This window comes from Fundulus heteroclitus, unplaced genomic scaffold, assembly GCF_011125445.2.
Source record: "Fundulus heteroclitus isolate FHET01 unplaced genomic scaffold, MU-UCD_Fhet_4.1 scaffold_68, whole genome shotgun sequence".
Lineage (NCBI taxonomy): Eukaryota > Metazoa > Chordata > Actinopteri > Cyprinodontiformes > Fundulidae > Fundulus > Fundulus heteroclitus.
Window position 1 is genome coordinate 1,024,047 of NW_023397121.1, and position 20,284 is coordinate 1,044,330.

The following is a 20,284-nucleotide window of genomic DNA, read 5'->3' on the forward strand; positions in this document are numbered from 1 at the left end:
CCCTGTTTACCCAAACAGACAGTTTTAAACTAATTCCTGTCAAACGTAGCGTTTAATACCAGCTGAGGGGGTGCAGTGTTGTTGTTTTGGGTGCAGGGTATTTAATGGGTTGTTGTATGAAAGGATAAGCTTGTATAATCCACATAAATGACTTAATAAAGGAAATATTTTGTGGTTTGACTCTTTGGTGAATGAAGAAAAATCTCTGCCCATAAATTCACAACTAGGAGGAGGAAAATACGAGTTAAAGACGTCAACATGTCTGTAAATGTCTTTCTGATGGCCCTTTTGACTTTAACATTTAATTGCTGTGTCAGCGTTATTAAAGCGTGTAGATGAACAGGTAAAGAACAGAGAAAACAGGCGGTGGAGTATTTCCACACTACTGTAGACGAGTCCTTGTGTACACTGCAGCAGCAGAAAATGTCCAAAGTACCACGGCTCTGTTTGCGGACGGTCAGATCAGGATCAGGAGGCGCTGTCAGCCTCCCGCTGCTCTCACTTCGCTTCTTCTCTGACGCTGAGCGCTACAGACATGCAGCTGAGGAGCGTCTGCTTGGTGTGGGCTCTGCTGTGGGCCGCCGCCGCCGAAGGTCAGGACATCTTCTAACATGTTTCTACCTTTAACAACGTCGTTCTCTCTTCACCTTTAAGCCCAGAAGTTATTTCCTGCTGTTTATAACAAAGCAAAGGCCTTTTGGTGATTTATTGACTGTATGGATGTTTTCTACTTAACCAGATATACAGATATTTAATTGGGCGAATGGTTCCCACCTTTATACGTTAAGATTAACTGGATGAGTTAAAATGTAGTCATGAAAGCCCAGGGGATCAGTGTGGCGCTCGTTTACAGAGGGATGCGTGTTATTCAGTGTTTGTAGAGAAACAGGAAGCCGCCTCAGTGCTGCGCAGATGGAGGAGAGCAAACAGCGGCTTTCTGGAGGAGCTGAAGCAGGGCAACCTGGAGAGGGAGTGTGTGGAGGAGATCTGCGACTACGAGGAGGCCCGGGAGGTGTTTGAGGACGACCAGCAGACGGTCAGCAGACGGTCTCGCCGTGTGACTAACTATCCTTAGAGAAGAGGAAGACCTGGCTGACTGACGCGTTTCTTTCTTTGCTTTCAGAGGGATTTCTGGAAGACCTACAACAGTAAGTATCTGAAGCTGAGCTCTGACCCACCGTCTGATTGAGCTGTAGGCTGGGGGGAGCTCAGACTGAGCCTATCAGCTGGAAACGCTCTGTTCAGACTGTAATTAGCCCTGTTGTGTCAGAAAAGGAGCCCTGCCTGGAGAACCCCTGCCGTAACAACGCCACCTGTCTCTACCTGGGAACCAGCTATGAATGCCAGTGTCTGGAGGGGTTTGAAGGACGTTACTGTCAGACAGGTAAGGTCCCGAAACGGGAATTATTCTGCTCCACGCTGGTCTGTGGGCGTAGAGAACAGGGTGAGAAACTCCCCGTGATGATGTCATAGATACCTATTGGTTAAATAAAGTGGTTTACAGCAAATCGTTGTGGAGAGAAGCTTTTCTGTTAACCTGAACTCTACGTTTATTCTCAGTTTTTGAAGACTCGTTGGGATGTCTGTACCAGAACGGACACTGCGAGCACTTCTGCGACGGCTCTAAGGAAAGACGGAGGTGTTTCTGCGCTGACGGGTACCAGCTGGCGGACGACGGGAGGAAATGTGTGGCCAAAGGTAAAGAACACGCGAAGCAGTGAAGTCTACGGGAATGACGCTGTTTGCTGATGATGTGACGCTGTTTGCTGATGATGTGACGCTGTTTGCTGATGATGTGACGCTGTTTGCTGATGATGTGACGCTGTTTGCTGATGATGTGACGCTGTTTGCTGATGATGTGACGCTGTTTGCTGATGATGTGACGCTCTTTGCTGATGATGTGACGCTCTTTGCTGATGATGTGACGCTGTTTGCTGATGACGTGACGCTTTTTGCTGATGATGTGACGCTGTTTGCTGATGATGTGACGCTGTTTGCTGATGATGTGACGCTGTTTGCTGATGATGTGACGCTGTTGCAGTGGAGTTCCCCTGTGGGAGGGTCGTCCCGCCAGACGTCGGACTCAACCAGAGTGTTCAGGTCCAGATCCGGCTGGTGGGATCTAGTCACTGCACCCATGGAGACTGCCCCTGGCAGGTAAACGAGGCTACCACCAGTGGCGCCCCCTGTAGGGCGCTGCTATATGCAGGTCTGCTGTCAAACCGACCGGATCCTGGTTGGTTTCTCGTTGTTGTGGTTCCAATCAGGAATAGTTTGAGAAAAACAGAGGAATGAACGTTAAGGTGCTGGTTTAGAGTCTCCTGGCCACAGTTGTGGTTAAAATGTAGAAATCGTTTAACGGGTGGCTTTAACGACGTTCTTCGTCAGGTTCTGCTTCAGCTGGATGGGAACAGCCACTGTGGTGGAGTCCTGGTCCACCCAGACTGGGTCATCACCGCCGCCCACTGTGTCCACGGCAGGAACCCCCAGAACCTCACTGTGGTGGCAGGTGAAGTGAACTTTAACCTCATGTTTGGCCTGTGTTGTTAATAAAGTTTATTTTATCCAGTGGAATTCTGTTCTTCTCTGTTAGATTTGTTTATTTTAAGCATCACATCAAATTAATTTGGTTGTCTTTCTGACCAGGTGAATATAACCTGGATCAGGGCGATGGCACCGAGCAGAGGACGGCCGTTACCATGGCGATTCCCCATGACAACTACAACCCGGCGACAGGCGACAGCGACGTGGCCCTGGTCCGGCTGAACCGGTCCGTCTCTCTGAACCGATACGCCGTCCCCATCTGCCTCCCGACCAAAGAGTTCGCTGAGCGGGAGCTCCTGCCGGTCCGCTACCACACCGTGTCCGGCTGGGGCAGGAGGACCTCCGGGGGCAACACCGGCACCCCCTCCACCCGCCCGCTGTCCCCCGTCCTCCGCCAGATGTCCGTCCCCATCATCCAGAACTCCCAGTGTTCCCAGAAGGCCAAGTTCAACTTCACCGACAACATGCTGTGTGCCGGGTACCTGGACGGGCACCAGGACAGCTGCCGGGGGGACGACGGCAGTCCTCTGGTGACGGAGTACAGCTCCACCCGCTTCCTGACGGGCGTGGTCGCCTGGGGGCGGGGCTGTTCTCACCCGGGGTATTACGGGGTGTACACCAAGGTAGCAGGGTTTGTGGACTGGGTGGTGGGCACCATGAAGAACCCGCCCAAAATCAAGACCCCCGGGACGGGAGCCGTACTGGAGCAGAGACCAGTTTAAGAACCGCAAACGATGCTGTCACTTTAAAAGCTGATCAGAAAAATAAAGTCTAATTGTTTCATCTGTTCTCCACAGGCAACAAATAAAGCCTGGAATAAACACCTCTGTGCAGTTCTGAAATGTTTGAGTCAAAGTTATTGTGTCAAAGCTGGTTTTACCTCAGTGGTGATGACAGCAGGCGGATCCTAAGATAAGATAGTCTTTATTGATCTCACATTGGAGAAATTCACTTGTCACATCGGCTCAATAGTCAGGAGTAGGAAAGGATGCATCAGTTATATACAGTGGATCAAAAAGAACATGAGAAAAACATAAGAATATAAAAAAAAGAATACAAAAGAAGTCGGAGTAGACAGATGATGTCATGTGTACTTCTTGGTTATATACACATATATATATGTATATATTTATATATATATATATATATATATATATATATATATATATATATATATATACATACACATGGAGTCGCGGGGGGTGCTGGTGCCTATCTCCAGCATTCACCGGGCGAGAGGCGGGGTACACCCTGGACAGGTCGCGCCAGTCTGTCCACCCTGGACAGGTCGCGCCAGTCTGTCCAGGGTGGACAGACTGGCGACCCTGTGTATATATATATATATAGACACACACACACACACACACACACATACACACATATATATATATATATATATATATACATATATATATATATATATATATATATATATATATATATATATATATATACACACACACATATATATATATAGTCATGTTTGCCTTGAGGTGTCGGGCCCACATGCAGAAAACACACTCGGTAACACAGGTCAGACTTAAAGGGTTTATTTGAGCACGGGTAAACACGGGGCCGCAGCGCTAATCTGCGGGAAGGAGGACGACGATGGCTCGAACTACCCCAGGACCAGGGGACCGGATCAGTCTAAGGAGGTAAGGGGACGTGATTAGTTATGGAAATAAGTAAAGAATAAGCTATGAACGTAAGCTTACCACGAGGATTGGATAACCGAACGGGGAAGGCGGTGAGGAGGACTCAGCTTGGTTGTCTTGAGCAGGTGTTCGGGCCGCCGGAGAGCGGGGCGAAGGGGTCCGAGCAGCACCGAGAAAACCCAGGGGTCCAGAACAGCGAGAGGAACCGGAGAGAGAGTTGATGAGCCTTGCTAATATATATATATATATATATATATATATATATATTAGGGCTGGGCAAGTTAACGCGTTAATTTCGCATTAATTTATTAGACTATTAACGCCGATATTTATTTTATCGCGCATTACCGCATGTTGCTCACATGCTTTTAGTCAGTGTCAGTCAGCACGCGCGCTGACTGCAGCGCTGTGTCACGGCAGCACTGGATAAAATACTGCTCGGACCCTCCCCTGTCGTACATGGCTCATCGGCGCCAGCCAATCAGCACGCAGGCTCAGCCTGGCCCGCCCACTCAGCTCTCACACAAACTTAATACACAAACAGCTGAGAGAGACCGCAGCAGCGAAAAAACATGAACAGGGGAAGTAGCACCGTTTGGCTTTATTTTAATACCGTAAATGAAATCAAGCTGTATGTTTTGTAAAAAGCCGGTTAATTTCAGTGGAAACACAACAAATTTATCTAAGCACTTGAAAAAACATGAAAACGTCGAGCCACAGAAACGGAGAGGAGACAAAACTTCTCTCATTGCCCCGACAGACCCACAGACGTCTCTGACTGAGGCGTTTCAGTCCTCCAGAGAACATCCAGGTAGATCAGTGGTCATCTTCAGCAGCAGTTCATGTTAACTTTCAAAGTAGATATGTTACTGGAGCCCACACAGAAAATGTAATTAAGACCTTGAAAGAACCCAGTACATATATTAAAAAGTGTCATTTAAGATAAGATAACATTAGCTAATCCTTTTTTTATCCCACGATGGGGAAATTTATAGGATTAAAGCAACAGGCAGGTGCACACAACACAGACAAAATTACATAAGGATTGAAATATATAAGAGGTGGATTAGCGAAAAAACACTGAAAATAACATTATTGTTATTATTATTATTGTTATTATTTAATTGTAATAATAAAATAAAAACCACAAAACCCAAAAGGTCAACAGTTTCATGATACATCAAGCTTAAGGACTGGCTAATATGCAGCAGGTCAAAAAAGGCCATATTTTGGCTGCAGTGCTTGCTGTTCTCTTATGAAGAAAAGATCAACTAGTGCACTAAATTCAATAGATGGGTTGAAAATATCCAGTATAAAATAAGTGCTACAAATGTTACAACACTTTTGTTCATATGGCAGCAGAACATTAAAACAAAAGTGCTCTTTACACTACTTTTGAATTCATTCTTGGAGTTTGCGCATACAATGCGATTATTCATTATTAATCGGGCAAATTATGCGATTAATCGCGATTAAAAAAAAAAATATATATATATATATATATATATATATACATACACATATAATATATACATATACATATATATATATATATATATATATATATATATATATATATATATATATACACATACATATGCCTACATACACATGTACTGACATGTGACATCCTGCAGGTTTACATCTAATTTATGCAGAAATGATCATTTAACATTAATCCCAGCAGACATGGAGGATGTACCTCTGAAGCTGGACGTAGGCTGCATGGAAACAGAGAACCAGAACCAAACCAGACCCATCTAACCAATGAGAGACCATCCTGAAAGTCAGAAGTTTACATACACCAGGCAGATTCCACCCAGATTGTTCTTCCATGAAGGAAAGTAGACCCAGATGATGACAACGTTTGTTTTATTCAGGGACTGATAACATCCTTCCTGTCTGCTTTAATGTTAGCGTTAGCCTGTAGCTGCTCCTTTCTCCAGCCACTTCCTGCTTTTAAAGCTAGCTCTCCCGGCCAGGACCCATCTGACCAATGAGCAGACGGAACCGTCCCACCAGGTGTGTAGCGCAGCCTCTGATTGGCTTTCAGGGTGAAGAGAAACCAGACCACTGGAGCAAGTGGCCTGTTAATGAACTCAGCGGGATTACTCTACGTTTGGAGCAGCCAGCGTGATGATGTCACCGGGGTGCAGCATTCTGATAGGCTGAAAATCTGGAACGGCTGTGGCTGCACTGTAAGAGTCCTGTGTGACATGATGGGAAAAATACATGAGCCAAGACAGCAGGAGGAGAACCGTGGACCCTTCATAACCCCTCAGACCGGCTCCTGGTCATTCTGATGGAGACGGTGACCAGTGTTGTATAAAGTACTGAAATCTCGGAGTCAAGTAAAAGTATAAGTACCTCTCCAAAATATGACTTTGGTAAAAGTCCAAGTCACTGACTGAAATGTTACTTGAGTAAAAGTCTTAACGTATCTGAAATGTCTTGTACTTAAGTATGAAAATTACTGTAAAAATAGATGTACTCAAGTAATGTAATGAAAAGTATAAGTAAAAAGTAAAACAAAGCAAATGCAGTTTGAATGACATTTTTTAGATTTTGGTAAACTTTGAAAGTCAAACTCTCTTAAAATAATATAAACAGCCAAGTGCAGGAGAAACTTAGACCAAGTTTAGACAGAAAATACAACCTTTTTGTAAGCTTTCAGTTTTCCTTCTTCAAGTAAGGTCAGTGCTATGCACTTTAAAATTGTACACAACCAAGTGCAGGCAAAGGGGGTGTATACTAAGAACATGGTTAAGTGATAAAGTGATAGTTAACCTACAGGAAGTGGTAAATTTGCTGATAGATACACCTGTGGTTGCAGGTATCATTTAGTTAAGAAAATTAGGACTCTCTGCTATTAGATGCTTTACCTAAACCACAAGGTTAATTTAACCTGCTTTACCACTGAACCCGCTTCTTATCCCATTGGTGGTGATGAACAAGCCCAAGCAAGTCCCGACTTTGTCGCAGTCAATCAGTAGGTGGGGTCAAAACACTTGCGTGCGTGAGTCTCTCTCTTTAGTAACTAAACCAAAAATTGAAAATGTATTGGAGTAAAAGTATGCAATTAAATTCAGAAATATAGTGAAGTAAAAGTAAAAGTTATCAAAAAAAATTATACTCGAGAAAAGTATAAAGTACTCCAAAATATACTTAAGTACAGTAGTGAAGTATTTTTACTTCATTACTATACAACACTGACGGTGACCTCCAGCTCAGCGGGGAGCTTTTAGGAGAGTCGCTGGCAGAGCAGAACAGGAAGTGTTACCAACGCAGCATCAGGCGTGATGTCAGAAATCTGCCTTTTCTTTCCTTTCATAGTACAGATGGAGCCTAAACTAAGAGCAGCAGGCAGGACTCTTTCTGATTGAATGTTTCTCATGTTACAAAGTTTTGACTCATCGGTGGGAAATTTCCCCTTCTGGGTTATTCCAGCTTTGTTAGTAGATAACGGAGCTCTGGTCTCCAGAAGCTGTAATCTGGCCGGTCCAAGGAAAGCCAGCTTCTACGGAGGCAGCCTGTCCCTGATAAGAGCCGGCGAGGACAAAGAGTGACTGATATGTGGGCCGAGCAGCGGAGGGAGATAACGGAGCTGAAGCATGGAAACCTTCAGGAAAACGCAGGCAGAGGAGCAGAAGATGTGACCTGAACAGAGTCTCTGAATCACTTCAGAACCACAAGCTTCCCCCTGTCTGAAGCAAAGCACTGTGGGAAACGCAGTTTTCCCCTAAAGTGGCGATGAAGGTCAAACATGTGGAGGCGGAAGCCTGGACGCCTGAGATAAAGCCCGCCCAGGCCCAAGCATCCTCCCCCAGCGCAGTTCGTTGCCCTGTGCGCCTCCCACCATCACACTCAGACTCCATTACTCCTCTTAGAGCAGGGAAGGTGCTCCAACCCAGCTCCAGCCCAACCGGGACCATGTTTTGGACTCTACGAGCGACCCTGGGCCTCGTGCTGCTGCTCCGCCTCACCGCTGCTCACGGTACGTTCCAGCAGATCCACGGTGTGGAGAGGAGAGTGGGGTTTAACCTGGGAGAAGGAGAGCCTCCTGTGTGTGTGTAGGGAGGAGGTGGAGGGACGGGGAGGCTCTTGATTGGCAGCTGGACACCCTGACCTCCTGGGGACATGTTCAGGGTTGCTGGGAAGCGTCTGGAGAAATCCTCCAGGTTCCTTTAGAAGCTGCCAGAAGAGCCTGGATCCAGCGCCCAACGTTTGCAGGAGGTCTCGGTTGATCTGTCCCCGTCTCTGTCCCCAGTTTTCCTGGACGGCAGGGCGGCCAACCAGGTGCTGACCCGACTGAGACGGGCCAACAGCTTTCTGGAGGAGCTCAAACAAGGCAACATGGAGAGGGAGTGCAGGGAGGAGCGCTGCAGCTGGGAGGAGGCGCGGGAGATCTTTGAAGATAAGCAGAAAACTGTACGACTAAATCACCTCAGAAAACACCAGAAGCTGATTATAAAGAAGGATTTCTGCTGTTTTTAACCTTTTTATGGCGTTGTTCTCTCTTCAGGATGAGTTCTGGGCCGTATATATAGGTAAGGTGACGGACTCCTTTAAACACCTCTAAGGTTGCCTGCTCCTGGCTAAAGCTGTCCTGTCCGTCCTGCAGATGGAGACGCCTGCCTGTCGAACCCGTGTGCTCATGGCGGCCAGTGCAAAGACGCGATTGGAAGCTACACCTGCTACTGCAAAGAGGGATACAAGGGCTTCAACTGTGAAATCGGTAAAACACCAGAGTGGGTCAGGGTGGCGAGCTCAACCTCCATCCGTCAGTCTTCAGCTGCTTTAACCGGTTCTTATGAGGACTCAGGAAGTCCTCCCAATCATTTAGCCTGGTCTTCTCTGCAGATCAGGTTATTTTCCACGCTGCTGAAACTCAACCTGATCAGGTGTTGAGAAGATCCAGGCTTTGGACCTCAACGTGCTCCTGAGCCGTTTTTGGTTGGTGGTACGCTCCAAGGTCCTGGTTGGAGACGTCATCACCGCGTTCAGGTTAACTGGTTTGAGCCAAAGCCCTGAGACAGCTGTGCCCCCCCCCATCCACGGTGCTACTCTCAGGGTACCACAATGGTCGACCATTATGAAGCAGACACCTTAGACACTGTTAGCGGGACCGTATGAAACTAGCAGACGTCTGGTAAAACACCACAGGCTGACGTTGAACTCTGATGGCCAGACGGGATAACCTGAAAGTAGACATTACCGCATCTGTTAATGAACTTCATTAGTTAACTATTTTATCTGACGATAAAATAGTTCACTAATGAAGACAGCGCACGCAGCTAGCGCACGCAGCTAGCGCACGCAGCTAGCGCACGCAGCTAGCGCACGCAGCTAGCGCACGCAGCTAGCGCACACAGCTAGCGCACGCAGCTAGCGCACGCAGCTAGCGCACGCAGCTAGCGCTGCCAGGTCGTTGTACGCAAACCTTGCAAAAATGACTGAAGTCCCTCTGAGGCGTAAACCAGGAGAACATTAATCTGAGAGAACGTCGTTTTTGCAGTTTCTGACGGTAAACGTTTCTAGAGGACTTTCAGAACAGCGCCCCCTGTGGAGGCCTAATTCACCTCAGGAGATTTGTTTTCCCCGACTGCTTATCCTGACGTCAAACAGACGCTTGAAGCTGCTGGCTTCGGCACATAAAAGAGGTCGTAGGCGTGATGCTACAGATGCTAGTGATGCTAGAGATGCTAGTGATGCTAGTAATGCTATTGATGCTAGAGATGCTAGTGATGCTAGTGATGCTATTGATGCTATTGATGCTAGTGATGCTAGAGATGCTAGTGATGCTATTGATGCTAGTGATGCTATTGATGCTAGTGATGCTAGTGATGCTATTGATGCTACTGATGCTAGTGATGCTAGAGATGCTAGTGATGCTACTGATGCTAGTGATGCTAGAGATGCTAGTGATGCTAGTGATGCTACTGATGCTAGTGATGCTATTGATGCTACTGATGCTAGTGATGCTATTGATGCTACTGATGCTAGAGATGCTAGTGATGCTACTGATGCTAGTGATGCTAGTGATGCTAGAGATGCTAGTGATGCTAGTGATGCTACTGATGCTATTGATGCTAGTGATGCTAGAGATGCTAGTGATGCTATTGATGCTAGTGATGCTATTGATGCTACTGATGCTAGAGATGCTAGTGATGCTACTGATGCTAGTGATGCTAGTGATGCTAGTGATGCTACTGATGCTAGTGATGCTAGTGATGCTAGTAATGCTAGTGATGCTATTGATGCTAGAGATGCTAGAGATGCTAGTGATGCTAGTGATGCTACTGATGCTAGTGATGCTAGTGATGCTATTGATGCTAGAGATGCTAGTGATGCTAGTGATGCTATTGATGCTACTGATGCTAGTGATGCTAGAGATGCTAGTGATGCTAGCACTCTGACACAGAGAACGGCAGACACACCGATGCCAAATGAAACCCAAATACGATCTTTTTGCCCCACAGATAATCGGATTAGTGTCTCTTCCATACTGGAACTGACATATATGAATCGCTCATTCATGTAGTCAGGCGTGTGGCAGCGAGGAGACACCTAAAACATGGAGGACAGGGTTCCTGTGAGGACCAGGGTCCTGGTTCTCACCACACAGCAGCAGTCATGGCTCCACAACACGGCGCTGTTAAAAGCTGTTCTGCTGTCGTAACAACTACCACCCTTTGTTGCTTTGAATGAAGCTTTATTGAACACTTCTAGTAACAATTACACAACCACGCACATAAAAATGTATTTCAGAGAATAAATGGAACTGAGCGTTGCGACCTGCAGTGACAGCAGCCCAGGTTATCCTGAATTAATGGAAAACTGAATGAATTTCCAGGACAAATTCAGTTTCCTGTCCGGAGGCATAATTAGAGACATTAAAAACGGGTTCTATTAGGCGTTAATGTTTACTCACTCACTGATTGTGACGTCTGTGTCTTTGCAGTCATCCCGAAGCTCTGCGAGAACGACAACGGTGGCTGCGATCACTTCTGCCGTGTCGAAAAGAATAACGTTGAGTGCTCCTGCGCTGACGGATACTTCCTGGCTCCAGATCGAAGGTCCTGCCTCTCCAACGGTAAGAGAAGCTGGACTGACGGTCCGTCCTGGTCCTAAACACCAAACACAGGACATCTGGTAAGGCAGCGCTGGATGAGCATGGATGTGATGTTATCCCTTTAACACAAGAACAGGAAGCACAAGTTTGGATTTATTGGGGATTTGTAGTGTCTCTGCAGTGTAGACTAGATCTGTGTGAACGCTCAGAACCCGGGTAGATGACCCAGTTGGTCAAAGTGTCCTGAGTCAGAGGCTTTCCTCGACCGGCTGTTAGCCAGACCTCTACAGGAGATGCTTCCTGCCTGCAGACACCAGCATCTCCTGATTGGACATTTTTGACCAATCTGTATAATATGATTGATTTTGACTTTGTAAAGTGCCTCGAGGTTACATGTTTCATGATTTGGCGCCATATAAATAAAATTTAATTGAATTGAATTTCTAAAAAACTGGACCATAGTTGGTTCTGACTATGACAGAAGAGCCAGCTCTGAAATGCTGGATTGAAACCTGCTCCTGTCCACATGGACTAAACTTGGACACTGTTGGGTTCTCCACCAGGACAAAGATCCCAAACACACGTCCGACCCGGTTCTGTAAGCATTTAGCTTCTGGACCGGCCGGCTGCTTAATTATTCCACGGTTCTGATGAACCAACCAAGACACAAACTAACTCGGGGCTCCAGCTCAGAACCAGAACCAGCTCAGAACCAGAACCAGCTCAGAACCAGCTTAGAACCAGCTCAGAACCAGCTCAGAACCAGAACCAGCCCAGAACCAGCTCAGAACCAGCTAAGAACCAGAACCAGCTCAGAACCAGCTCAGAACCAGAACCAGCTCAGAACCAGAACCAGCTCAGAACCAAAACCAGAACCAGCTCAGAACCAGCTTAGAACCAGCTCAGAACCAGAACCAGCTCAGAACCACTTCAGAACCAGAACCAGATCAGAACCAGCTTAGAACCAGCTCAGAACCAGAACCAGCCCAGAACCAGCTCAGAACCAAAACCAGAACCAGCTCAGAACCAGCTTAGAACCAGCTCAGAACCAGAACCAGCTCAGAACCACTTCAGAACCAGAACCAGATCAGAACCAGCTTAGAACCAGCTCAGAACCAGAACCAGCTCAGAACCAGCTCAGAACCAGAACCAGCTTAGAACCAGCTAAGAACCAGAACCAGCTCAGAACCAGTTCAGAACCAGAACCAGCTCAGAACCAGAACCAGCCCAGAACCAGCCCAGAACCAGCTCAGAACCAGAACCAGCTTAGAACCACCTCAGAACCAGAACCAGCTCAGAACCAGCTAAGAACCAGAACCAGCTCAGAACCAGCTAAGAACCAGAACCAGCTCAGAACCAGAACCAGCCCAGAACCAGCCCAGAACCAGCTCAGAACCAGCTCAGAACCAGAACCAGCTTAGAACCACCTCAGAACCAGAACCAGCTCAGACCCAGAACCAGCTCAGAACCAGCTCAGAACCAGAACCAGCTCAGAACCAGCCCAGAACCAGAACCAAGCTCAGAACCAGAACTAGCCCAGAACCAGCCCAGAACCAGAACCAGCTCAGAAACAGCTCAGAACCAGAACCAGCTCAGAACCAGAACCAGAACCAGAACCAGCTCAGAACCAGAACCATCTCAGACCTCTAACTGTCCAACAATCTCTTGCAGAACCTTTCAAATGCGGCGCCATCGTCACCAACAAGGTCCGGTCGCTGCTGGGCTCCGTGGACCAGAACACAGAAGAAGAGAAAAGCCCGCAGCCAAACACAACGGACCATCAGAACCTCGCCGACTTCATGGATCTGTTCTGGTCTGGAAACTTCAGCGGCCAGGTTCCGCCTCCTAGAACCTTCTCAGAAGACATGGACATCAGCGACAGGGCAGCAAATGTTCGGATAGTGGACGGAGAGGACTGTCCTCCAGGGGAGTGTCCATGGCAGGTAGTCACACAACCACGCCACCTTCTGAACGCGTTCGGGTCACAGAACCCGGCAGAATCCGACCCGGGTTCTGAGCCCATCACTGGAGCTTGTTCTGTCTGTTCAGGCTCTCCTGATCAACGAGGACAACATCGGGTTCTGTGGGGGAACGGTTCTAACCGAGTACATCATCCTGACCGCCGCCCACTGCATGAACCAGTCCCGCTACTTCGTCGTCAAACTGGGTGGGTCTGACGGGCCGGACCAGAACCTCCCGTTCCCGTTAACTGTTTCATGTCCAGCTCTCCTCAACAATCACGTCTTCATGCTTTCAGGCGAGCACAACACCACGCAGAACACCAATCGGGAAGTGACGCACCAGGTGCAAACCATCGTCGCCCACTCCAAGTACAACCCGCAAAGCTACCACAACGACATCGCCCTGGTGCAGCTGGCCTCGCCCATCAGCTTCACCAAGTACATCGTTCCCGCCTGCATCCCGGAGCCCCACTTCGCAGAAAATGTGAGCGTGACAGAAGGTGAAAGGTGCTGGGGAACATTCTCACTCATGGTCATTGAAGGGTGTTTGAGGCGCGCGGTTCTTAGCTCCGCGCTAAACCCGACAATGCCAACAAAAAGCCGTTTTAGAACGCTGAACCGTAGCTGGAGGATAAAAGCTGTCTGGATCACGGTCCGGTCGGGTACCGGACGCTAACGGTGGTTCTGGTCTTGGACCGTTCTCATGGAGGTCATCTTTGCCCGGTCTCTCTTTCCGGGTTCTTCTGGGACCTCCTGGACGGTCCAGGATGGGCTCCTGGAGTAATTCTGGTAGGTTGGCCTCTCCAGGGAAGGTTCTTGTCTGTCCTGTGTGGATAAGGGTTCTCTGAGGTTCTCTAGAGGCCCTAAGCCTACTTGATGTGGTCAGACAGGTTCTACTTAAGCATTTGGTTCATTCTGAAGGTCTGGCAGCAGTTGGACTGAGACACTGAACCAAAATGACGGCTAACTAGTCATTGAAGGAGCTTCTGGTACTCAGCTTAGCATTTACAACGTGTTTTAAGAACAGACACCAAGAAGTAAAACCAGAAAGAATCTGTAAGAAGGAAACATTTGCCATGCCACCATCAACCAGCTTCACTGAATGATTGAATACGCAGAAGTGTCCGCGGTGTTCTGAGCCGGTTCCACCGTCCCGTTGCAGGTCCTGATGCGCCAACCGGACGGCCTGGTCAGCGGCTTCGGACGTCTGGGCGAGGGTCGGGAGACGTCCACCGTCCTCCAACGTCTCTCTGTGCCCTACGTGGATCGGCAAACCTGCATCGAATCCACCCAGCTGCACATCTCCATGCGCATGTTCTGCGCCGGCTACGACACCATCGCCAAGGACGCCTGCCAGGGCGACAGCGGCGGCCCGCACGTCACGCGGTACCATGACACCTACTTCATCACCGGCGTGGTGAGCTGGGGCGAAGGCTGCGCCCGCAAAGGGAAGTACGGCGTCTACACGCAGGTGTCGAAATACATCAAATGGATCCGAGAGGGGATCAAGATGCTGACGCCCATCCCAGGAAACCGGCCGAAGAGGCACCGCGGCGGCATCAGAAGGATGTACCTGTAAGGCCGCCGGAACCGGCCAGAACCGGCCAGAACCGGCCGCTCATTGTAGGCCTTGTGTAATCACAAACAGACCTTAGCAGGTCCAGGTATTCTGTGTCCTTAATTTTCTGTGTTGTTTTAGCTGTAATGCTAATTTCTTTGATATTTTTGGTAAGACAAAACCTGACATTTGAGGAAAGATGTTTTGTTTTCTCATCTGGTAAAAGTGCCCATAAACGCCTCTTCTTGGTGCACACCCCCGCCCAAGTCTGCAGCAATAGTGTTTCAGTCGCACACAGACGATGAAACATGCAAACTTTGCCAATAAAAACTTGTATCTTTTACAATCACCATGTAAAAGTTAGCTGGGCAGCGTCATTAAACACCTGGGAAATAATAAAGTTCTGTCTTGTATTTTTTTTAACATTCCTGTTGGTAAATATTTTATATTACCTGAATTTCAAAGAAATAAAGGCAGAAAGATTACATTTTAACATCAAACTTCAAATATTAACAGAATTTATTTTGTAACCTGAAGGCATTTGTTATCAGAATCAGACATACTTTAATAATCCCAGAGGGAAAATTCTTTTGTTTATATATATATATATATATATATATATATATATATATATATATATATATATATATATATATAAACAAAACTGATTGGGCCGAACAGAGTTCGGTTCTGCAGGAACAGAACCAAACTCTGGGCTATATATATATATATATATATATATATATATATATATATATATATATATATATATATATATATATATCTAGATAGATAGATAGATAGATAGATAGATAGATAGATAGATAGATAGATAGATAGATATATTTGGATAGATAGATATATAGATATAGATAGATAGATATACACATATGTATAACTATAGATTTTAATAAGGATCCTAATAAAGTGATAGTGACGTAGTTATACAGTAATTATAGGCTTTAAATATTTCTGCACAAGTTCGTTTTTTTGCTTGCAAAGAACAAATGATACAGATAAAAATTTATTTACATTTTACAACAATTTAAAAGTACAGAATATATTTTATATTTTAAAACTATCTATAAGAGCAGTTGAGTTTGATGTAATTTTTTGTGGATGTTTGAAAAAATGAACTGAACTTTTAAAATAATGGTGATGTAGAATTGGTGCAAAAATGTTAAATTAGATTTTAGAATTAGATTTTTTTATTAGAAAAAAAATATTATAATTATATTGAACTCAGGAATGAGCATTTTGTACATATTACCTGTTAATAATAATAATAATAATAATAATAATAATAATAATAATAATAATAATAATAATAATAATAATAATAATAATACATTTTATTTAAAAGGCACCTTTCTGGACAAAAAAGATAAAAACACAATATCAGAAACAAGTCGAAACACAATAAAAAACATTTAAGAAATACAACTATTCTCTCTTTTATTACTTAATATTTACTATTTTAGCGGTAATAATTTGGGATTTATTGCCATTTTTAGATTAAAGTTTAAAAACAACTGAAACTTTATTCCACCAATCAGAGCCTGAGGTGTTGTGCTCTGAGGCCTGGATCAGTACCCGGGTCGCTCCATGTTTGCCTGGAATAAACAAACCCGAGTCTTTTGGCTCCAGAGGTCGAGGCCGCTGCTTGTTTTGAGCCGTTTGGGCCGAACAGAGTTCGGTTCTGCAGGAACAGAATCAAACTCTGGGCTTTTTACGTGCAGGTGCTTGAAGAACCACATCTGTTAGACGCAACGTTTCCAAAGCGACACCAAAAAAAACTGTATTAAGCACCAAGAAACAGGAATTATCCATGTTTTAATCCAGGGAACAGATATGATGAAGTTCTTCTGGATCATTGGGTCAACAGACGGAAATGTTTTAAAGTCCAGGAGAGTCGGAGCGCGTTTGTTGAGCAACAGTCAGTGCTGACTGGTCCATCACCATGCCTGCGTCTCTGCTCGCCATCTGCCTCCTGGGAGGTTTGTTTCTTCAAGTGTTCGGCCAGGATGAAGGTGAGAGCTCGACCACTGACCCGCCGACCCATTTATGATATTAACGCTGATCTGCTTTCTACAACAGAGACCTGCTGACACTGCAGCCTGAAGCTCTTCTATCAACCTGCTGGTCAATAATTAGCTGCGCTGTTCGTTAGAATGACTGAGGAGAGACTTTAGCAAAACGCTAACATCGGCTACCATCAGACCCGACCACGGTGCAGGCCCACAGCATGACTAGTTCATAGCAGAACATCATGTCCAGCTGAAATACAGCTAGTTAATGAAACACAACTTCTGGCCTTCATTAGTTGACCTCTTAGTCATGTTTTGGTTAACAGTGATGTTGGTTAGCTAGCGTAAACTAACTAGTGGTAGAACATAACAGGCAGTTGTTGGTTAGCTAGCGTTTAACTAACCAGTGCTGGAACATAATGGGCAGTTGTTGGTTAGCTAGCGTTAACTAACTAATGCTAGAACATAATGGGCAGTTGTTGGTGAGCTAGCGTTAACTAATTAATGCAGAACATAATGCCGGATGTTGGTTAGCTAGCGTTAACTAACTAGTGCTGGAACATGATGGAAGATGTTGGTTAGCTAGCGTTAGCTAACCACTGCTGGAACATAACGGGCAGTTTTTGGTTAGCTAGCGTTAAATAACTAGTGCTGGATTTTCACCCAACAGGACTGTTAACAAAGACAGTACTGATCCACAGCATTAGTGAAGTCGTGTTGCTGAGTTAACAGCTTACAGATCGGGTCCCAGCGATGTTCTCCAGAAGGTTCTCAACATGCTGGTTTTACCGGGACTTCTGCTGCTTTCAGTTCTTCCAGAGCTCTGTGAGGATGGAAACGGTGGCTGTGAACATTTCTGCCTCGTCGTTGGGGGAAATGTACGATGTTCCTGCGCTGACGGATACTTCCTGGCACTGGACAACCGATCCTGCAGCTCCAATGGTAAGAGAAGGCATCAGTTCAGCGGACCTGATCCCAAACACCACAGAGAGGACTTTAGGAATGATTTGGGAACCTGGAGAACACCTTTCAAATGTTGAGTTAGAGAAACAAAAGGTCAGAACCGAGTGGTTCTTCTCGTAACTGAACTACCTATGTCTGGTTCCTGATCTGCAAACTTTCTCAGAAACTTTTAAATGCGGTGCCATCGTCCCCAACGAAGTCCAGAACGGAACCGAGAAGAGAAAGTCCACAGAGGAGCTCCAGAGGAACCATCAGCCAGGGACCATGACCTCAGAGGACTGTCCACCAGGACAATGTCCTTGGCAGGTAGACACTCAGCAACACAGTGACGGTTCTGGTCCATGTCTACATTAATTGAATCTGTTCTGTCCGCTCAGGCTCTCTTGATCAACGAGGACAACATCGGGTTCTGTGGGGGAACGGTTCTAACCGAGTACATCATCCTGACCGCCGCCCACTGCGTGACCGAAACCCGGTACCTCACCATCAGGCTTGGTACGTCAAACTCTGGTGCAGTTCTGGGAGGTTCTGTTTCACTGCTTCTTTACCCAAAATTTAACCACAAACCCACACGTTGGGTTTCATTGATCATGTGAGAAGGACCTGAACCGTCCAGCGGAACCAGAACTCAACCCAGAACCTCAGTCCATCTTATATAAACCACTTAGGGTCCCTTAATTCAGATCAACATGTTCCAGTTAGATTTCTACATAAATACAAGATGAAGTCAGTGAATTTCAGTTTAGTGTATTTACAGCGATTTGATATCATTATAAACTCTTTTATTCAAATTCTACAGAAATCCAGTCGGATACAGTCAGTCCAACTGATTCTGGTTCCTTATCCATTTGAATCCAGTTACAGTCAGATTTAACTTGGTTACTTCCAGTTCAGTGCAGTTACATTCAGCCCAGTTTAATAATCACATACTTCATTTCGGTCCAGTTCTAACTGAATCCAGTTATAATTCTTTTCACTTTGGTCTGGTTGACAACAGATCAAAGAGTAAACTGTTTGGTAAAAGATGTTCTGACAGTGATGATGCTGCGTTAAACCAAACTTTTACTGAACATTCTACTGGCTCCAGTGGACGGGCTGAGCTGTTGAACTGTGTAATATACGTCCAGGTGTCTCCAACTCGTCCCACGGCGGTGCTAACGAAGCTTTGCACGTGGTGGACGTCGTCGTCAATCACCATGGTTACAGCCCTGTTAATGGCTTCAACGACCTCGCTCTGGTTAAGCTGGCCACGCCCATCAGGTTCACCGGCTTCATCCTGCCGGCCTGCCTGCCGGAGCCGGACTTCGCAGAGAAGGTGAACCTTTCAGGTCTTTGCTGGTGAAAGACACTGAAGACACCAGAGATGCAGTCTTCTGTTCTGGTTACAGGTTCTGATGCGGCAGCCCCACGGGCTGGTCAGCGGCTTTGGATATGTGGGAGCGGGGCAGTCATCTGCCGTTCTCCAGCGCCTCCCTGTGCCCTACGTAGACCCGGACTCCTGCACGGAGTCCACACAGCTGCGCATCTCGTTACGGATGTTCTGCGCCGGCTACAACTCGACCACAGAGGGTTCCTTCCAGGGCGACGGCGGCGGCCCGCACGTCACCCGTTACCACAACACCTTCTTCGTCACCGGCGTCAGGAGCTGGAGCAAAAGTCACCCACGCGGGGGAAAGTATGGCGTCTACACAAATGTGTCCAAATACATCCGCTGGATCAGACAAGGCATCGAGAAGCTAACGCCCGTGGAGAAAGGCGGTACCAGGCCAAAGAGACCCGGCACCATCTAGAGTTCTGTCTGTAGCCCAGTGCAGCCAGACAAACCTGAGTAATCCACCCTTTAGCTTAGAGCTGCTCTAAGAGAACATCCTGGTGGAGCTGGAGTCCCTCAGGGTTGATAGTTTGGCCCCCGACTCTTCAGATCTAGTCTCCATATGGGAGGCAGCAGAGAAAGCTGACGTATAATCAGCTAACAAAGCTAAAACCTCGCTAGTAGAAGCGGTTTAACCCAATCTTAGACGAGATCTTTCCAGAACTCATACATTTAGAAGACGATTTAAAATGTCAAAAATGAATTTGATCGCAATGGGAAATATTACACTGCTGTTTTAAATGAATGTATCAAATGAATGAGAAAAAAAATCTAATTTAACCAACATGTTATAGATTTTGGGCTATAATTGATAATATTTTCAAAACATCAGCATAGATCTTTGGAACCATGTAAAAAAATATATCTGAAGAAATAAAACTCCTTCTGTCATTGATGAATGTGGTTAAACATCCAGTGTGTCTTATCCATTAACAGTGTTGCTAATAAAGGCTTTCAAACTGCCGTAATCATGTTTCTCTTTGTCTGATTCTGTCATTTTCTGCTTATTGTCACTGGTAAATATTTTAAATATTAAGTAAATATTTTACTTGCATAAACTTTCCAATTCCGCCAGCATTGACACTAGTTTAGTTTTAATAGTTTAGACCAGAGACATCGTCTCCGATTTTGA

At 46.1% G+C, this 20,284-nt stretch overlaps 3 protein-coding genes across 3 annotated transcripts; all 3 read left to right on the forward strand.

Annotated features, from left to right (window-relative positions):
- The first annotated feature begins 423 nt into the window (after positions 1-423).
- Positions 424-3,381, forward strand: f7i (coagulation factor VIIi). The gene is made up of 8 exons (XM_012860484.3): positions 424-593; positions 873-1,036; positions 1,124-1,148; positions 1,271-1,384; positions 1,561-1,698; positions 2,042-2,157; positions 2,389-2,509; positions 2,647-3,381. Exons 1-8 carry the CDS (start codon positions 536-538, stop codon positions 3,264-3,266), a joined length of 1,356 nt encoding a protein of 451 aa, XP_012715938.2. The 5' UTR covers positions 424-535; the 3' UTR covers positions 3,267-3,381.
- A 4,553-nt stretch (positions 3,382-7,934) lies between these two features.
- f10 (coagulation factor X) lies at positions 7,935-15,190 on the forward strand. Its single transcript, XM_012858660.2, has 9 exons — positions 7,935-8,193; positions 8,467-8,627; positions 8,722-8,746; positions 8,821-8,934; positions 11,161-11,292; positions 12,943-13,214; positions 13,321-13,438; positions 13,529-13,716; positions 14,395-15,190. Exons 1-9 carry the CDS (start codon positions 7,950-7,952, stop codon positions 14,809-14,811), a joined length of 1,671 nt encoding a protein of 556 aa, XP_012714114.2. The 5' UTR covers positions 7,935-7,949; the 3' UTR covers positions 14,812-15,190.
- Positions 15,191-16,444: 1,254 nt separating this feature from the next.
- Positions 16,445-20,115, forward strand: LOC105922733 (coagulation factor X-like). Its single transcript, XM_036133742.1, has 6 exons — positions 16,445-16,820; positions 17,628-17,759; positions 17,944-18,086; positions 18,158-18,275; positions 18,908-19,095; positions 19,169-20,115. Exons 1-6 carry the CDS (start codon positions 16,751-16,753, stop codon positions 19,568-19,570), a joined length of 1,053 nt encoding a protein of 350 aa, XP_035989635.1. The 5' UTR covers positions 16,445-16,750; the 3' UTR covers positions 19,571-20,115.
- Positions 20,116-20,284: the final 169 nt, after the last annotated feature.

What these genes read in the sequence shown, in the direction of transcription:
- f7i (XM_012860484.3), top strand. Translation starts at nt 536, where the DNA reads ATGCAGCTGAGGAGCGTCTGCTTGGTGTGGGCTCTGCTGTGGGCCGCC. An exon ending in TTTCTGGAAGACCTACAACA is followed by an intron (nt 1,149 to 1,270) that starts GTAAGTATCTGA and finishes CTGTTGTGTCAG; the next exon opens with AAAAGGAGCCCTGCCTGGAG. An exon ending in GAGGAAATGTGTGGCCAAAG is followed by an intron (nt 1,699 to 2,041) that starts GTAAAGAACACG and finishes ACGCTGTTGCAG; the next exon opens with TGGAGTTCCCCTGTGGGAGG.
- f10 (XM_012858660.2), top strand. Translation starts at nt 7,950, where the DNA reads ATGAAGGTCAAACATGTGGAGGCGGAAGCCTGGACGCCTGAGATAAAG. An exon ending in GGGCTTCAACTGTGAAATCG is followed by an intron (nt 8,935 to 11,160) that starts GTAAAACACCAG and finishes GTGTCTTTGCAG; the next exon opens with TCATCCCGAAGCTCTGCGAG. An exon ending in CTACTTCGTCGTCAAACTGG is followed by an intron (nt 13,439 to 13,528) that starts GTGGGTCTGACG and finishes TCATGCTTTCAG; the next exon opens with GCGAGCACAACACCACGCAG.
- LOC105922733 (XM_036133742.1), top strand. Translation starts at nt 16,751, where the DNA reads ATGCCTGCGTCTCTGCTCGCCATCTGCCTCCTGGGAGGTTTGTTTCTT. An exon ending in AGTGTTCGGCCAGGATGAAG is followed by an intron (nt 16,821 to 17,627) that starts GTGAGAGCTCGA and finishes TGCTGCTTTCAG; the next exon opens with TTCTTCCAGAGCTCTGTGAG. An exon ending in GTACCTCACCATCAGGCTTG is followed by an intron (nt 18,276 to 18,907) that starts GTACGTCAAACT and finishes ATATACGTCCAG; the next exon opens with GTGTCTCCAACTCGTCCCAC.